Source organism: Strongylocentrotus purpuratus, unplaced genomic scaffold (assembly GCF_000002235.5).
Source record: "Strongylocentrotus purpuratus isolate Spur 01 unplaced genomic scaffold, Spur_5.0 spur5_scaffold_20, whole genome shotgun sequence".
Taxonomy (NCBI): Eukaryota; Metazoa; Echinodermata; class Echinoidea; order Camarodonta; family Strongylocentrotidae; genus Strongylocentrotus; species Strongylocentrotus purpuratus.
In genome coordinates, this window is record NW_022145606.1 from 32,817,379 (window position 1) to 32,835,823 (window position 18,445).

Here is an 18,445-nt window from a genome sequence, read left to right on the forward strand (position 1 = left end):
TTTTATAATATTGTTTCCAGATTTTATATCCTCTGTTTTGTAATATTGTTTGTTTTCTGTATACATTCAACCCTATGTGAAATAAATAAATAAAATAAAATTAAATCAAATTCAAATAGCAGTGCCAGCAGGAAAAGCAGTATGTGCCAACCATGGGTAAATAAACCCAATTACCCACATACTGATATTAGATTTAATATTAAATCAAAGGTGTGGTCGGTAACGTATGGGACAAAATGGCTTGGACTTGCCCGATAGAAACATAGGCGTGTTACCGTCGAGTCATCCCTCCAAACACCCTCATGGTAAGCATCATGCGATTAACACCAGACAGGAAAGAACGCTTTGTGCTTATTGGTGGAGAGAGAAGGGTCACATGCATTTAAATGAGAAGGAAAGGGGGATATGTAAAAGGGGTGATGGTAGGAATGGCAATGAAGTCATGCAGGTGATTGTAAGCAGCAGCTTCTTTTTATTTTTCACAAATTAATAACAATTCTGGAATGATGTCAATGCAGTGATACCTTTGGAAAATAATAATATGAAGTTGGTGACAAAGAGGAATTTTGTCTAGGCATAAGATTCCATTTATCTCCAGATAAAGAGTGATTGCATCCACATAATCCCTCTTAGAGTATATGTTCCCCTTAACAATTGCAAATGTTGTTGCATTTTAAGCCCTGAAACCTTGTGTGCATCACATTTAAATCATTCACTGCAATGTGCAAATAGACAAAAGAATTGCTTGTAAAAAGGGTCCATGTGTTTGCTAAATAACTGTTGCGTGAAGGAAAACTGTGCCTAAAGCTTTGAATAGACTTTAATCATTTTTACATCATAAAACGGGTTCCTCTGATGAGCTTAAATCTGGAGAAAAACACATATATGTTCATTAAATTTAATTAATAATGCTTTTATGAGAGGGACCAGATTTGCATTACATGAATCATTGGTATTGAATGGCATATTATGAAGATGGGGTCCAAAAGGTAAAACTCCAGCAAATTCGGAATGGTATTATGGTAATAAAAGGGAAAACAAAAGAAGCTCACTTTGTTATAAAACACAAAGCATAAACAGGCAAAAGGTTAGCATACACTTCATTTGAAGTAAAACATTGGGCAAACATTAGACTATAACATCAAAGGCAAAATAACTTATTAATTACAAAATGAAACTGATTAATTACGAAATGAAATCGATACATATAAAATGTACAGCAATTCTTTTCTCATAACAATCTACTACATCGCCACAAAACATTTTTGCAGTTGACACTTTTTAGTAACAGCATCATCACCTTTTACATGCAAACAAGGTTAAAATCATGCACATGAATAACATTATTAAGCAAGCAAACAACAATATGAAAATCTGCACAAAATATATTACATATAATACACAGGTATCAAGACAAAGAAATATGTTTGAATTCATTGTAGGAGAAAAATACATATGTTTTGATGTTTTGTGATCTTAATGTAACAACTGGATTGAAAGTAACTGTGAGTAATGGTTGATAGTAAGTTCAACTCCTCTTATGGCAATGGATTCACTTTAAGTTATGAGTGGTAATGATCTTGGCATGCACTATACAAGATGGGCTAATTTGTTCACTGAGTATCAAGGGTTACTACTCTAACTTTATCTCTTACAGAAAGTCTATACATCTATGTGCGAAGTGCGAGATTTTATCTAGTTACCTTGTTCCATCTTTCTTTGACTCTACTGTGATGGGTCGACTGTTCAGTTGCTCCTCAATACTGCAGTATGGTAATAAAAACGCAAACATACAACATGGAAGAAGAATCCCACAAACACATACATTGAAAAGAAAGCTAGACACCTTCAAGATATCATAAATTCCCTTGATTAATTGAATTCTTGTACCAGTATACCTCACTCTTCGTCACAAACAATCAATTTACCATTTGAAACACAGATATTCCCGTTAGTAATTAGTAAGTTTTAGATTTCCAAGTACAATGTCAACTGTCCAACAGTCAGCCTAGTTGTTAAAAGGAAGATAGTGGCGCATAAAAACTCTGGCTTTAAACCAAGGAAAACTTTGGCCAAGTAATGTTTGTTTTGCCCTTATCTGGGATTCTTTATGCTGTCATCTACATTACTACTGTATGTCTGGTGCAGGCCTACATCCAAGAAAGGTTGTGACTAATTGGCCAGATGATTTTTTTTTTTTAAATAAATATTTATGCCATTACATTCCATTAAAGGTATCGTTTAACAATGTTGAATCTGAGATGCATGGCCCTGTGATATGGTGTAATATCGAAGCTCTAAAATAAATAACACTTCAAAATAATCATGTAGTGCCTCAAAAATGGAAAAATCTTTGAGTGACAGGTTTCACCATACTCATATTCCCCACCAATCTGTAGTGTTATAAAAACCATTAGGAAAACAAATTTTTAAATTTTGATTTCCAATCATAAATATCTTGATAATCGGACAGGCGATCGGATTGTAAATGTCATGGTATTCCTGACTGACCTAAAGGTTTATAATTATGATTGCAGCATGAACTAAATCCAGTCACTGATGACAAGTTTTGTGAAATACGGCCCTGGTCCCACATGGATTGTGCTTACTGTCTCCCTGCATGTTGCTACAGCTACCTGAGCTACGTTATCATATCACAACATTCATATTATAGGTTCCATTCAACCTCTGTGACAATTATTTTACCTTTGTGCAGGGAACGCAGACGGTCTTCTTGTAGCGACATAGTGAGCCTTCTCCCTCTCGATCGCTGATACCAGCGATGAGAAGTCTTCTTCTGGGAAAGAATCCGGAAGAGCTTGGAATCCCATCTTCTGTCCCATGAGGGTCTAAGAAAAAGGTATGATAATGATAATAATAATATTATCATTATCAAAACTACAGGACCATCTTGACGAATTAGAAAATTGGAGTAAAGACAATGACATGAAATTCAATACCACCAAGAGCAATGCCATGTCTGTCAACTTCACGAAACGTCCCATCAACACTCCTTGTTTGCGTCTCAATGATGAGCCTCTGAAAACAACGGAATCCCAGAAAATACTGGGCGTGCACTTACAATCCAATCTCAAGTGGGACAAACAAGTTGGTGATATGGTATCAAGAGCGGGAAAGCAAGTATTTATGATAAGTCGTCTTCGAAAGGCATCCGTCCCAAGTTGTGACCTAGTCAACATCTACTTATCCTACATACGTCCTCTTTTGGAGTATTCATCTCCCCTTTGGTCCCCAAGCATCACTGCAAATCAGTACAATGATATTGAGAAAATCCAGAAACGTGTCTGCCGCATCATTATGAAGGACCAGTATGTCTCTTACGACCATGCTCTAGAGCACCTCTCCATCTGTTGTATGTCTGAGCGTCATGAACAACTACTGGATTCCTTTGCTCGTAGTCTGTTGAAATCTCCCCGGCACCGTGATCTTCTCCCTCCCTTACGTAGTGATATGTCCTCTCGTCGCTTACGCTCTTCACATCTTCTCAACACCCCCCTCTGTCGGACTACCCGGTATTATTCCTCAACGATACCCACTATTGTTAGACTGCTTAATTCACCTTGAATCTTTGAACTAAAGCTAACAAAGATCGAGTAAACAAAACAATGTATTTGATTATATTCCCACATGCATATTCATCTACTGATTGCTACTTTTGTATCTCCTCTTCTATGTGTAATATCAATTAATAACAGAACTTGAGAATGTTTCAATCAATGTGAAATAGCCTTTTTACTTGTTAATATTTATCTTTGTCGCTTTCAACATTACATCTTTATCATAACTATATTTAATTAATTCAAGGTTTCTTCACTTTATACTCTCTGATGTAATATTAATCTGCCAATTTCGCTGTATTCAGGACCATCATCTTGTTAATATTTATCTTTGTCGATGTCAACATTACATCTTTATCATCACTATATTTAATTCATTCAAGGTTTCTTCACTTTATACTTTCTGATGTAATATTAATTTGCCAATTTCGCTTAATTCAGGAACATCACCTTGTTTAACCAATATTGAAACTTAGCTTTAATATCTTATATTTTATCGTATTTTATCTGTATAAACATCTAAATGTTATCCCACCTACGTATCACTGTTGCAATGAACCTGTAAATTGTTAATTATCAATTTTCTATCTCATGTAAAACGAATGACAATTTTATATCATCAATGAAACTGTAAATCCTATTTAAATATACACAATATTTGTTAAGTGGGCTATATATTTTAATGTGTTATCAATGCAATGTTATGCTATGTACTTTTTTACTCTGTAAATTGAACAATTTCAGCTTTTAGCTGCATGTCCGATGATTTTTATCTCAATAAACCAATACAATACAATACAATACAATAAAGCGCTTAATACAAATGTCTCCAGGGAGAAAACAACAAAAATGATTCTCCACTGAGTAAGATATTAACTGCTGATGCAAGAAATGGAAGAGATCTAATTGACTGGGTTATTGCTACAGGTATAAGCTGAATAAACATCTTACAAAATATAAATCACATTTCTGTCAGTTTCTAAAAAAAAATGTTCATACATAAATGCAAGGACTTTCAAATTCTTTGAAAAGACCACTAGACCTATAAACTGGTGACCTGACAAGGTCTGGTGACAATCACTACAAACTAAATAGATCACAAATAGGGTTAGAGTTATGGTTCTGACTGGGGTCACTTAGGTTTATGGCAAGGGATAGGGTAAGGGTCAGGGTTAATAACGGTTACTATAAGAAATGTACAGAAGTCACATTAGGGATCACTTCAGGCCATGCTCAAAAACAGTGAACTCCACTCTCCAAATGTACTTTAAAGACCGTCAATACTACTGGGCCAGAAGGGATTAGACCACACAGCAAGATCACTGACGGGTGGCTATTTCATTAACTCAGCTCTCAACTAACATAAGAAAAAGAGGATCATGGGGGACGAACAGGCACAGATTGGGAAAGTTTTCTATATAGAGGGAGCAAGTAGCTACAAGTAGGACAGTGGGGCTTTAAACCACTAATGAGGAGAAGATTCAGCTCTGAGACAAAGTGATCCCTGATATACATCCTAAATGAGAGTGTGAAAGGTGTTTAGTCAAGCGTTGAAGTCAACTGTCACTGAAGCCAGTATCCCAACTATCCAATTTTACTCACCACAAAGAATGGCCCTTTTGACACCTTCTCACATTCCTGCAGCTCTGCCAAGCAGCCACTAGCGAAGGAATGATCGTCTGTGGAGTAGTCCTTCAAGCCCCAGTTCAAGTCACACACCTGGAACTCAAAACCCCTTTCACGACAGAATGCCCGCAGCCTGGGGTAGGCCTTGGCTATGAGGACAGTGCGCTCAGCTCCAAAATCTATGAAAAATGCATGATCAGAATTGTATTAATCTTAGTGTAAAAGTACCTCCATTGCTTTCGACCATTTACCTTAGTGGCACATGAAACCATGTATTTTAAAGCCTGTCTGTACTAGTTTGGCCAGGAGGGATTGGGCCTCCATACAAGGTCACTGACAGGTGCTTATCTCATCAAATCAGCTCTCAATTAACATAAGAAAAAGAGGATTATGGGTGACCAACAGGCACCGATTAGGCATTGTTTATTATATAGAGGGAGCAAGTAGCTAAAAGTAGTGTATTGGGCTTTTTAAGTACAAATCCCCACCCTGGGTGCATGCCTACCATAGTTATAAAGATCCTCTACTAGTATATGCCAAAGCAATGTTGATTGATCTAAATTGCATTCTATATTTAAAAAAAAAACAGCTTGCTAATAAATCACATACATTAATGATATATATCTAAAAATAGAGATTCCATACCGGTGAAGGTAGATGACACATAGAGTCTAAATGTATTGGACACCCAGGTACAGTGGACATCCACCTTGCTCTTCAGAACCCTGTCAACAATCTGCTGGTATTCCAGAGACTTCTTCGAGTCCAGCCCATCATCATGGTCTGGATAAGGAGTAGGTACAGGAGATACACAAGAGTGTGCATCTTCGACTGGCCCTTGGTGTCCACTTTTTGGAGATTCCAGCGATACTGTTGAATGACATCTGGTGTCCGCTCCAAGGGCAGGAAGTTTCAGGTCCTTGCCGGAGTGCAAGGCAAGTGGTGATGATACTCTACTAGTACTGATTGAAGGCAAATGTGACAACTGACTTGGCGATCTGACGAGAGGAGACACGGGTTTACTTTTGCCTACTGCTTTCTCGGGCTTGATCGCTAAGTCTGGAGGCTTTGGGCTTCTTGAAGAACTGACCAAAGTGTTCGCCACACTTCCGTCACGACTCATGCCACTTGACAAGCGTGACCTACCCGAGGAGTTCCTAGATCCCATCGAGGACAAACTGTCTGATAAGCCAGTGATGGACTGAAGTTCAAGTCTTTCAGAAGGAGCCCTGTCGTGGCTTAGAGCTGTTGCTGCAGGACTCCCCTTCTGAAACAAAGGTTGTTCCCCACTGGCTCCTACTCCCGGGATGGTCAATGGTTCAAGGATTGAGCTGGCCCTGGTTTCAACAGTTCTGTGGACTTCCTCCTGTGATGTCTCTGGAGCTTTGTCCTCTGCTCCATCTACCAGAACAGATTCATCACATTCAGGGCTTGGAGGGTGATCTTTCGGCAGAGGGGTGAAGGAAAAGGCTCCAGGATATAAACCATCCAGGACGTGACCCTCCTTGCTGACACGACCTCCAATTTCATTGTATTTGGTGAAGATATCAACCCGACCTGGTGTCTGTACAACAGGAGATGAAGCGGAAATTGGCAGTTTATGCATGAGCATTTTATTTATTTTGCAGTATCATACGTCTGAAATCGCATGGTTTGTATTAAACATTCATTTGATTCTAAGTTACCTTTTTACAAAATTACTTTCAGTAAAATGTTAACTTAGCTGACTCAGTTCAGTCTTTTTTCATTCTTCAGTTTAAAAAACATGCAAATACTAATATACAAAGCATTTCAAAGGTCAAATACAAGGTATATTACAAAAATTCATAGAAAATAAGAAGAATAAAAAGGACCGTCATACATTTGACAATGAAAGGTAGAATGAACAAACAAGATTCTAGTATTTAGAAAAGTTTGACGTGCCTCCATCCATCAAGAAACAAAATAAACTAATCTTGTTGTGCATAGATTGTTTCTTCAACTTCATAATGATATTTTAATTTCTTTTTGAAAACATGGAAATTGTTAAATTGTATATTCAAACCTTGGGCTTAAACTTGTAAACTTTATCTCCCTGGCCCTCAGAATCTATAGTCTCATTATCCATCCATGGTTCAGGTCGCTCCCGAAAACGTTGCTGAGAAATGAAAGAAAAAAGAAAGCTTTAATTTTATCGCCTGATGAAATTTAGCAGCGGCACACAAAACGTTGTGATCTTTTAGATCTCTTGTTGACCATACATTGCGAGACAAACGAATGTCACTAGCGATATTATTTTTGACTTAGAGTAAGTACATATAGTATACAAATATTGACTGATCATGAGGATGATGGTGGGAAATATCACTCCCAAGGTGGTGTTTACACCGGCCCTTCTATTACCCCCGAGGCGAAGCCGAGGGGGTGATAGAAGGGCCGGTGTGAACACCACCGAGGGAGTGGTAGTTCCCACCATCATCCGATTACAGAGCAGTCCATATTTGTTTTATATACCTCATCCTTTTTATTGATTCATGATTAGGTGTAGCTGTAGGTCTAGATCTAGCTCTAAAAACAGGAAACGAGATCAAGAGGAATTTACTAACCCAAATAAGAAAAATCCAACATCAAGTCCAAGGCAAGAGTATTGAATTCCTACGCGCTGCGCGTAACCGCGCGATTGCGGTAGCCTAGCAACTCAGAAAATTTGTGTGCGCAACTAAGTCGCGGGAGGGGTTAGGGGTCCTATCCCAGGGTTTGATAGTAGCTATCAACCCCTCTGACGTAATGATACTTGATAGATCGAAATGCTCCTTGACATGTGATATAGTCTTGACCAATCAGTGAATGACAATCTATGTATGAGGTATATAATATACAAATATTGACTGATCATGAGGATGATGGTGGGAAATATCACTCCCAAGGTGGTGTTTACACCGGCCCTTCTATTACCCCCGAGGCGAAGCCGAGGGGGTGATAGAAGGGCCGGTGTGAACACCACCGAGGGAGTGGTAGTTCCCACCATCATCCGATTACAGAGCAGTCCATATTTGTTTTATATACCTCATCCTTTTTATTGATTCATGATTAGGTGTAGCTGTAGGTCTAGATCTAGCTCTAAAAACAGGAAACGAGATCAAGAGGAATTTACTAACCCAAATAAGAAAAATCCAACATCAAGTCCAAGGCAAGAGTATTGAATTCCTACGCGCTGCGCGTAACCGCGCGATTGCGGTAGCCTAGCAACTCAGAAAATTTGTGTGCGCAACTAAGTCGCGGGAGGGGTTAGGGGTCCTATCCCAGGGTTTGATAGTAGCTATCAACCCCTCTGACGTAATGATACTTGATAGATCGAAATGCTCCTTGACATGTGATATAGTCTTGACCAATCAGTGAATGACAATCTATGTATGAGGTATATAATCATAAATATTCACCCTGTTCATCACTATCAGTTTTGTGGTGATGGTTTAAAATGATTTAAATTGAATTTGAACAAGAGAAAATAGTTGAAATAAATCCAATTCATGTAATAGAACTAGCTAAATGGATTCTTTAAAAGAATTGCAGCTGGATATATGTATTGTTTCTGTAATTCTGTCATCAATATATGGTATTCTTTTTATAATAAATTTTGGAAAAACCAAAAATAACTCACCCTCAAATAGGAGATGATCTTCCTGTCATTGTTTAGTCTCATTTTCTTCAACGCTTTACGTCTTGAGTACCGTTGGCTTGTGCTCTGAAAATCATAGACATAAAAAGTTGGTTAAGATTATCCAGAGGAGGCGTGATGGCTCAGGGGTCTCATAACCATGAGGTCCTGGGTTCGAAACCAAGCCAATACACTTGTGACTTTTCATAAGGCTTTAATCCTCATTATCAAGTCCCTCAGAGAGAATGTAAAGCTGTGGGTTACTTGGTTGTTTACTTACACGCATAAACATCATTCTTTTTCTGTATGCAGACAGGTAGAGCAATCCTTAAACATCATCACAAGAACAGTTTTATAAGAAATTGGAAAGAATGGACCTAAGTCAGCAATACAAGTGACATAGTTTGTCTTTATGTCTCTGAACCTGTCGCAGAAAATAGCAAAACGTTTAATTGATTTGTTTTTACTACACCAGTCTGAATTTGTTAAATAGTATTGTTGTTAAATATATTTTAAGGTGAGAAAATGTAGGGGGTTATATAGTCAGTTGAAACATTTGCTTTTATGAAGGCAAGTCTGATCATATCCAAAATATTCTGGCGATGCCCGGATGGGCCGATTTGAGAACTTACCCCATTAGTGTCAGGCCCAGCATATGATGCTGATATGAACTTTGACGCCTGATCGTCCGTTTTGGTATCCGTCGTGGATTCCACAGAAGACGATGTTTGGTCAGTCTGCAATGAGAAATACAGAGTAACAAATACAAGATGATATGAATTATAATATTCACAATTTTCATATTTAATTTCGAAGAGGACAAGAGGTATAATTGGTATAGATATTGACAAGCATGACCTTGGAATATTTTGGAATGAATCAGTGAGTGTCCTAGAATAGGCCAACAAGGAAATACAGTTAACAAATAAATTATTCTTACCCCTAGTAAACATCATGTTTCTTGTGTGTTTTCCGTAACTCAAGTATGAAATCGACTGGTTAATTACGGCCTTTTGTTGAATACTAGATGTAATCTTTAATATGTCACATTCTCAAGAAACATAAATCGGGACAAATAATTGTTCACATACTTAAAAAAATTATCAAACTTGGTAAGGTACTGTATGAATAATGGAATTGTTAACTGTATCTTAATAGTGTCCATATTCTCAATGCAAGAACATTCTTAATTACTTTAAAGGTAAAGACCAGTTATGGTCATGCGATTGCATTGTGAAAGAAACGTTGTGGAATCGATCAGAAAAGGTTGATCATCTAGCATCTAGCATCTGCAAGGTTCTGGAATCATCAAAATGATAAGAAATTTGGCCCATTCTTCGTAAAGTTACAAGCACTATACACAGAAAGATGTATATGGGACTACCCTATATCTCTCACAGACCATGAGAGAAACAAATTTACCAAATATATGAATTAGTAGGCGGTTTCCCGGCAAATTTGTTATCATCATGTATTAGTCAAAACATATTCTTTCACATGATTGGTAATGAGAGCTTCCATTTCATTTTTTGAAATTGGGGCGTTTCCAACACTGGTCTTTACCTTTAATGTATCAATAGAAATCAAAATACTAAGGACCAATATCAATTTCACTTTCATAGACAAAAGTTACACAAATTATGACAAAGCCTTCCCTATTATTTTCCCTCTCGTACTAAAAATGCATCGTCATTATTGTTTTCTTTTTTTAACTAACCAATAGAGAACATCCTCTTTGATCGATAGAAAACAGAAAAGCCCGTGAGCCCTGTTTCATTAAACTTTTGTATCAATAACAACTGCGAGAGATCTATAATAAATCTGCGCATAGCCAATCAAAGCTAAGGATTTCAGTGGCTTATAACAATGATGGCATCTTGTTATTGATAACAGGTTTCATGAAACAGGGTCCTGATCCGCGTTGAAACCATAGGATGCGCTATATCACCTGCAGTGATAAGTATCTGTTTGGCACACAGCTCATTTAACAGTTATCAATAAACGAAAAAAGTCTTTTATTACACAATGACCTGTTTTGCCCAAAACAAAAAACAGTTGCTCCAAAAGTCCTTGCGTTTGCTAGGCTTCTGGGTCATCCCTTTATCCCCAAACACGCTGACTGGGGGCATTTTAGAATTTAAATACAGAAATAGAAACTAATGCTAGTAACGAGGAGAATGGTTTGTTGTTATCAGCCATTTCTGAATGGCTAGAACAAAGTGCACAAGGATCACACCACTGTAGGCTTTTAGGTGGGGTTCAGTTGCGCAAGTCAAAGGCCCTGGTCAAAGGATCACTTTTTTTTCTTCAAAAAGAGTTAGTTACGGCAAACATTACCACTTCACAAGGTAGTAAGGTACGGTAAACTGCACATAATGACGTTTTTAAAATGTCACCAACATGTACAGCCTGAATGATTGCATAATTATACAGTCGTACCCTTGTTTTAAAACAAATTAATTATAAATTAAACTATTCAAGGAAAACTAAAACTATGTATTTTCCTAGCTTTCCACCCTCCCTTGGGGTGTTTCACAAAGACTAAGATCGACTTTGGGTTGGACTTAACTTTTTTTTTTTTTATTTATTAAAAAAAAAAAAAAAAAAAAAAATTCCCATGGCTGACCTCAAAAAGATGACCTTACCCCCCCCCCCCCCCCAACGGAGCAAAATGTCAAATTTTCAAATTTCGATATCGAAAAAAAAAGAAAAAAAAAGTGTCCTCTTCCCCTGAGTCGTTGCGATTTTTTTTGGGACCAAAAAAATAAAAAAAGTGACCTCTTCCCCCCCCCCCCCCCCCCCCCCCGCTGGCTGAGTCGTTGCGAAATTTTCGGCCCGATTTATAAATGTTAACCCCCCCCCCCCCCCCCCCCCCCTTGAAAAAATCCTGGGTACGCGCCTGATTGGCATGATTGGCCTTCTATTTAAGTTGGACTTAACGTCGATCTTAGTTTTTGTGAAACACCCCCGGGAGTTCCTATCCGTTAATTCGATTTATATAAATATCGAGGAGGTTATTTTAGGGGAGCTTGATATGAAGCATGCGTGGACGTAACCTAAGCTTCGTCCATATTAAGTTTCAAGTGCAGACGACATTTTCTATTTTATGACGAAATGTCCCGCTTTGTCCTTCGTTATTATTTAAGGTGATTTTTGGCCAAACCAAAGCAAAATACCGTTCCCCAATACGACTGCATTCATACTGAATTCATAGATGAGTTGAAAAACACAGCCTAGAACGAAAAATCAGTCTTTTCGTTCGGGGATATGTTTCGATAAGACTACATCTGGCTTCACCGAATCCCTTTCCTAAGAGGGCAGTGTCAAAAAGTCAAAAGGAGTGTTCCAACGAAAGGAAAGAGAACGTCTCCAAGTCGATGGATTGTTCCGTCTATAGTCAGACTAACTTCTTGGTCAGACTCATCACAGCCGAAGTCCGACATTGACAAGCAATTACTGTGATAGCAAAGAAACCGATCGCGGGCATTTCTTTTGTTCCATTAATCGGCCTTCGCACGGCGCAACAATTGCGCAGGACGCCATCTTTGGCAATTAATCAATACGCCATGAATGGATAATAGGTCACAATAGTGCAAATATTTGAATCGACTTCAGGAGGTCATTCTACCATGGAAGGATATTCTTCCATTGTCATTCTAGCATGGAAAATTGATTTTTATTTTGTAGTTTTCGCTTAAGCTTACTGATTGGGATGATTTCTCAGGTTCGTTATCATTTCCAACATCGTGAAGGTTTCCCACTGTTGATACGGTTTATCTAATTTGTTGCTAGCAAACAAAATCATCCAACGCCCCCGCCATAATTTAGACGTCGTATTCAATATTTATTTGAAACATGCGTAGAATAAGGTTTTCTTTAGAACCAAGAGGCTCGCAGCCTGAACCCCAAAATATACAATTTATGCTATCATTAATAATTACAAAATGTAATGCATACAATTCTGCGTCAGTGAGATTTGGGGGACAAAATCTCGACCCCTGCTTCGACCAACTGTTATTCAATCCGTCTTAAGAACCTTATAAACAGGGACTTTTAGATTTGCATGTCGACATAGTGGACTGCTACGTGTGATGTCCTTTTAAGGCAATGTCACACGTAGCAGTCCACTATGTCGACGTGCAAATCTAAAAGTCCCTAATAGCTGCAAGAAGGCATGCAATTTTGAGAAGAAACAACAAATCGGACTCGGGTATGCGCGGTCTTTAGGCCATCTCGCAGGTACAATCACAAACCGATTTATTTCTCACTCTGCCAATAGTTGTCATAACTGAGAAAACAAAAACATTCGTAGCCAATTTCGTATCAATTATCCCACAGCACAGAGATACACGCTATTTCTCACTTAAGGCGCTTTAATGGACATGATGAAAGCTAAAAGCATCGATCGCTTGATGAATGATATAAATCAGTCACTAGCGATCGATGATCAAATCGATAAAATGGCGTCAATTCAGATTCATTTTATCTCCTCATCTCACCCTGACGCTATCTTCTATTGTTATCACAAGTATCAGCGAAACTGGTTTCAGCAATCGATCAATCACACAAGGCGCATTTATACTGTCAAATACCTCATTTTGAAAAGTCGCGATGTTTCGTGCACCCGGTTACACTTGTGCTGAAACATCACCGACGGAGCTGTTCAGCGATGTTTTGGCGTGTTTCGGTTGTTAATGCGCATGTGCAGTCTTCCCGACCTTTGACCCCGGCCTGCTATAAGATTTTTAGCGCGCGCAATTTCCAGCTAGCGCTATAGCTAGCTAAATAGCGATACATCCTATGCGCATGCATGCGATATGTTTTGTTTATCTCGCGTGTAGTATTTGAGGCAATAGTGAAAAGTGTACGCAAATAAGGTCACATCGGACCGTCTGGTCTTACTCGCAGAACCATTTGATGTTTTATTTGTTTTGAAATCAATCTGGCCCACTTTTGGAAAGCACGGTATGTTATTTGAGGCAAGAGTGGATAAGTTACGAAGTACGGACTACGGCTGCTGATTCAGTTTTCCCAAATTCAATCGAAATCTAGTAGTAAAAACGATATGGGAAGGTTAAGAAAATCATCGTTGTTAATTGGAATTATGAGAATTCGCCGACGTCGTAGGGAAAGTGATCGTCGTGCTCGTTTTTTTAGGTACTTTATGAGGCGACAGCAAGAGCTCACCAACCTCAGTCCAATGGGAATTGTTCACTTCCATGGTGATATTAATTAATCTAACAAAACACTCAAATACTACTACTAGACAGATATGGCCAGACGGGAATAACGAAGATTGAATAAAGGATGAGTTAACGGAATTGGAACAAACGGAGCTGAATGAACGGATAACACGCGCGACGATGGAAATGCTATAAATATCACACGGGAAGAACGTGGTTTAAAAGAGCGCGGGTAACAATCCGGAAGTGCCGGAAGTCACGTGCCTAACATCGCGATGTTACAACTGCGAGCGGTTATACTTGCCAAACATAGTGTGGTACGGTATGTCACTGAAACAGCTCCCGTAGGACTTTTGTGCCAAAATTGATTTTTTGGCATTTTTGGATTGATTGGGGTCTAAGCTATCAGAAATTGATGGGGTTCAAATTTTCCCGACCCTCAACCCCTCTCTGGGGGGGGGGGGGGTAGTTTCCTATCATGAGACCCCCTAAAATTGGGTTTGTCATTCATCTAATGACTGGTTTCACAAAACTTGAGTTGTTTTCTAGAACTATGATTATCCCTCAACAGCGAGAAAGGTAATTTGAAGACTTTTAGTTGGATAAACCCTCTAACCAACCCATCCCCATCCCTACCCCACCCCCGTCAGCCCAAATTGCGTACCTTTGTCATTGTTCGGCCAGCTGTTTTAAGGTGTAGTAATTTTTATTACCATTATTTACTAGCCCATTTCTAAACACAAAGAGACAACAGAGACTACAGACAACCTTCATGTATTAATTCCCATCAACCTCCCCACACACACACACGCACGTTCATGCACACACACACACCCTTCCTCCCACACGCACATACACACCCACACCCAAACATTCACAGGCAAGTGCACTCGCGCGCACACAGCGCGCACACATTCCTACATAATTATGCTGCTCTGTGATCACTGTTTCCAGCTCTTCTGTGGTAAAAGTTGTTTTGTTCCTTGGTCTTCGCAAGTTTGACAGAATAAAGACCCCTATTTTGCAGTATATTGCCAGATTTTCCAAGGTAAGCATAAACATATAGCCAATGGCAAATCTAGATTTTAAAATTTGTGATGTGCTCAAGCTTTTTCGGTCATTAACAAAGGAGCAGTATCCCTCTCTTGGGTTTTGTGTGGATGGTGTGCTCTGTAAGAGTGTGTATTAAATAAAAAGAATTACCAATGGGGAGCAGCAAAGTTGAAAAGCAGACGATTTTGGTGATATAAAATTTATTATTACTGATTCGTACACTTTCGCACGCACCAATGACCTTATAAAACAATTAGAAGGCCATGATCTTTATAAGCCATGTGCGTTGTAATTCTGGAATATTATGAGGAAATTGGGGAAAACTCTCGAGTTCGTGACAAGAACCTTGTTTAAAACCTTTCAGAAGTCTACGTTGGAAGTGACTTTCACAAGATACTTGATCTAGAAGAGAGAGTTGAGCAGTCAGTTCTTCAACGAATGAAGGATGCTGGGGGTTTTGTCTTCCTGATTTTGTCAAGGGTGTGAACATCTGGTTTGCCATTGACAACATTGATCTCTTGGAAGACACACCTACAGGGCAAGGAACCTTTCACGGGACAGTGGTTGTAATCAACCAACAGGCTGTAGATGGAGAGCCAGTGAATCAACCACTTGTCATACCCGAGAAACTTTCTTCGCAAGACCTTCTAGCATTTGAGATGTATGTGCTTCCAGAGCCAGTCATCAGAACTAGCCCACTGAGATTTCAGGCCTACAAGAAGAGGAAACACAATCTCATTTCTCAAGAATTCACTCATACCTGGGCTCTTGTGAACTACCTTACAGCAGATGACAACAGAGAAATCATCCAAACTGAACCTCAGCTGCACGATGAAGAAACCCAGCGCAGTGAAGAGATGCCAAGTGACGCAGAGTCTACAAATGATGAGGAAACTGAGCCTTCTAGCAACAAGGGGGAAGCTGGGTCTTCAAAGGACAGAGAGGAAACAGACTCTGTCGTGATCATCAAAAAGCAGGTGAAGAAATCAGATAAACTAGCAAAGAATGATGTTCTTCCAACATGGGCTGCAACTAGGTCCTTATTGTTGTCTCAATCCTCTCCCGCTAGCACGCCTACAAACACAGCGGTGGTTGCCCCATTATTCAAGACATCGCCAACTGATTATGGGACCCTCTATACTGTTCTTCGATTATCCCAGGGAATATCCGCGACTGTTGTTGGCCCTCACAGAAAGACATTGATAACACTAGATCTCGATCTTTACTCCCGAGCGTTGAAGATTCAGCAGTCGGTGGGAAACGCCAACTGGATCTTAAGAGCGGGAGCTCTCCACATTGCTTTCGCTGCCTTAGATGCCCTTGGCAAAACCATCGACGGTAGCGGTCTTGACACATGTGCTATCGAATGTGGTGCGTACACCTCAGCATCTCTTCGCAGGATCTTTGGTGGTAAAGCTTATAAGCGTGGCCTTGAATTCCACATTACTGCAAGCCTTGCAATCATGATGTTTCGTTTTGATGCCATACTATCGGATCTTCCCAAGGGTCCAATTCGCATCCAGTGCAATTCTCTCAAAGAAAAACTTCATGGACGTGACCCAGAGATGGTTGGACTCACAAGAAATGAAGCCGCTCTGGACCGACTAATCACTACCACACCTCACCATGTTGCTCTGGTAAATCACTACTTCAATGACTTCCCAAAAGCTACTGGAGCTTCGGTGAGGAAGGAGCATCATCAGCTCTCAGGAGACATTGCAGTGAGGTCAAAGAAGAATGCTCTGAAACTACGCCACCTAATCGAGCTGCACTGCGGAGTCAATCCTTTCAAGGAGAAGAAACAATTGAAGAGTCTGGTTTCATCGGCACTTGTGTCAAATGAGGCGAAAAGTGACATTCTCCAATTTGCATAAAAGGGCCAGAAGCGCTTTGAGGAGTTTGTATCTGATCGTTTGCTTTCATCATCAACCCTCTCGGTGTGGGACAAAATGAAGAAACTGAAGCTGAAATCCTTTTCGAACTGGATGGAGAAAATGAAAGTGCGTGTTGGAGACAAGGTCATCAAGTTGCGGGAGGAACGTGAATTGCTGGGAAGATTCCTTATCATCCAAGGCAGCCGCCCAAGCTTAGATCCTAAACTTGCGGAAACAATAGGTGAATATGAAATGTCAGTGGTTCCCCGTTCACTATGTGCTGTCGATGGTTCTTCGTACATCCCAACAGACAAAGCAAGTCTGATGCATGCAGTTGAAGATGCAAAGGCAGAACCTCCCGATGCTGTAAAACAGCCTGATGTCGTGGAGGATAATCATTCAACTTCCCCACAGGTTGAAATGATGCAGGAAGAGGTTCCGGTTACCGTAGAACATGAGATAACGCAGGTTCCTTCTGGAGCAGCCCAACAACCTAACCTCATGCATGATCTTCCTGTCAAGGTGCTGATAATGTCATGGGTGTACTTCAAGGCATGAAAAAGACACCTGCCATGCAAAAGATGTCAGACCTGCAGAATGCATTCAACAGGCGCATCGAAGGAATGATGGCTAGCTATGATGAAGGTCGAGTTGTGTTTGATCGATATATGGAAGAGTCATTAAAGAACAAGACTCGACAAAAGAGAGCAACTACATCAGTAGAATACGAGATACACCCAGAAATGAAGCTCACAATGTCCATCAAGGAGCTTCTATCTTCATCGTCAACCAAGAAAAAGCGGACGTGCCTGTTAGGTCAGGGGCTGCTTGATAACTTTTCACAGAACACGGACAGCCCTTTCAAGCTAGAGGTTGTGTATGATACCTTCATCAAGGGACATGATTTTGAAGAGGCGCACACACATGAAGAGGCTGATACCCTGATTCCTAATCAAGTCCTTGCCTCTACTGCTAGTGGTGCTTTGCATGAAATTACTGTCTGGTCCCCTGACACTGATGTCCTCCTTCTCTTAGTTCATCTAGCATCTTGTGGAAACAATGCAGTGCCCACTTCTCTACGATTTTCTACAGGCAAGGGTACAAAGAAACGAGAAATAGATGTGCTGGAGCGGGTTCAAGTCATTGGACATCAAAAATGTCAAGGCCTCCTTGGATTTCATAATTTTTCTGGTGCTGACTGGGGAGGAAAGTTTGTTGGGATATCCAAGAAGACATGGATCAATGCCTACTTAAAGCTTGATGATGATGATCCTGCCATTATCTACTTCAAAGAACTGGGTGAGGGTTCCATTCCAACTGAGCTTAGCAATGGAGAGCTTCCAACACAGGTGAAGGCACTAGAGCATTTTATATGTTGTGTATACTGTTCATCAGGTCCAACAACCCTACCATCGCTCAGATGGGAACTGTTCCGATCAAAGAACCTGGAAGGTAAGATGTTACCTCCAACTCGTGCCGCATTACTACCTCACA

General features: G+C 39.8%; 1 protein-coding gene across 4 annotated transcripts in view; it reads right to left on the reverse strand.

Moving 5' to 3' along the window:
- Window positions 1-18,445, reverse strand: part of LOC763845 — a 53,993-nt gene that overhangs the window by 26,545 nt on the left and 9,003 nt on the right. For 2 of the 4 annotated variants that reach the window (XM_011679346.2, XM_011679347.2), the window contains exons 2-9: window positions 9,474-9,578; window positions 8,845-8,928; window positions 7,249-7,341; window positions 5,850-6,768; window positions 5,181-5,383; window positions 2,707-2,849; window positions 1,704-1,763; window positions 276-350 (exon numbers count right to left, since the gene is read on the reverse strand). In XM_011679346.2, the coding sequence (XP_011677648.1) occupies window positions 276-350; window positions 1,704-1,763; window positions 2,707-2,849; window positions 5,181-5,383; window positions 5,850-6,768; window positions 7,249-7,341; window positions 8,845-8,928; window positions 9,474-9,578 (1,682 nt within the window). The remainder of the gene's footprint in view (window positions 1-275; window positions 351-1,703; window positions 1,764-2,706; window positions 2,850-5,180; window positions 5,384-5,849; window positions 6,769-7,248; window positions 7,342-8,844; window positions 8,929-9,473; window positions 9,579-18,445) is intronic. The other 2 variants (XM_011679351.2, XM_030993259.1) reach the window with 2 other exon arrangements.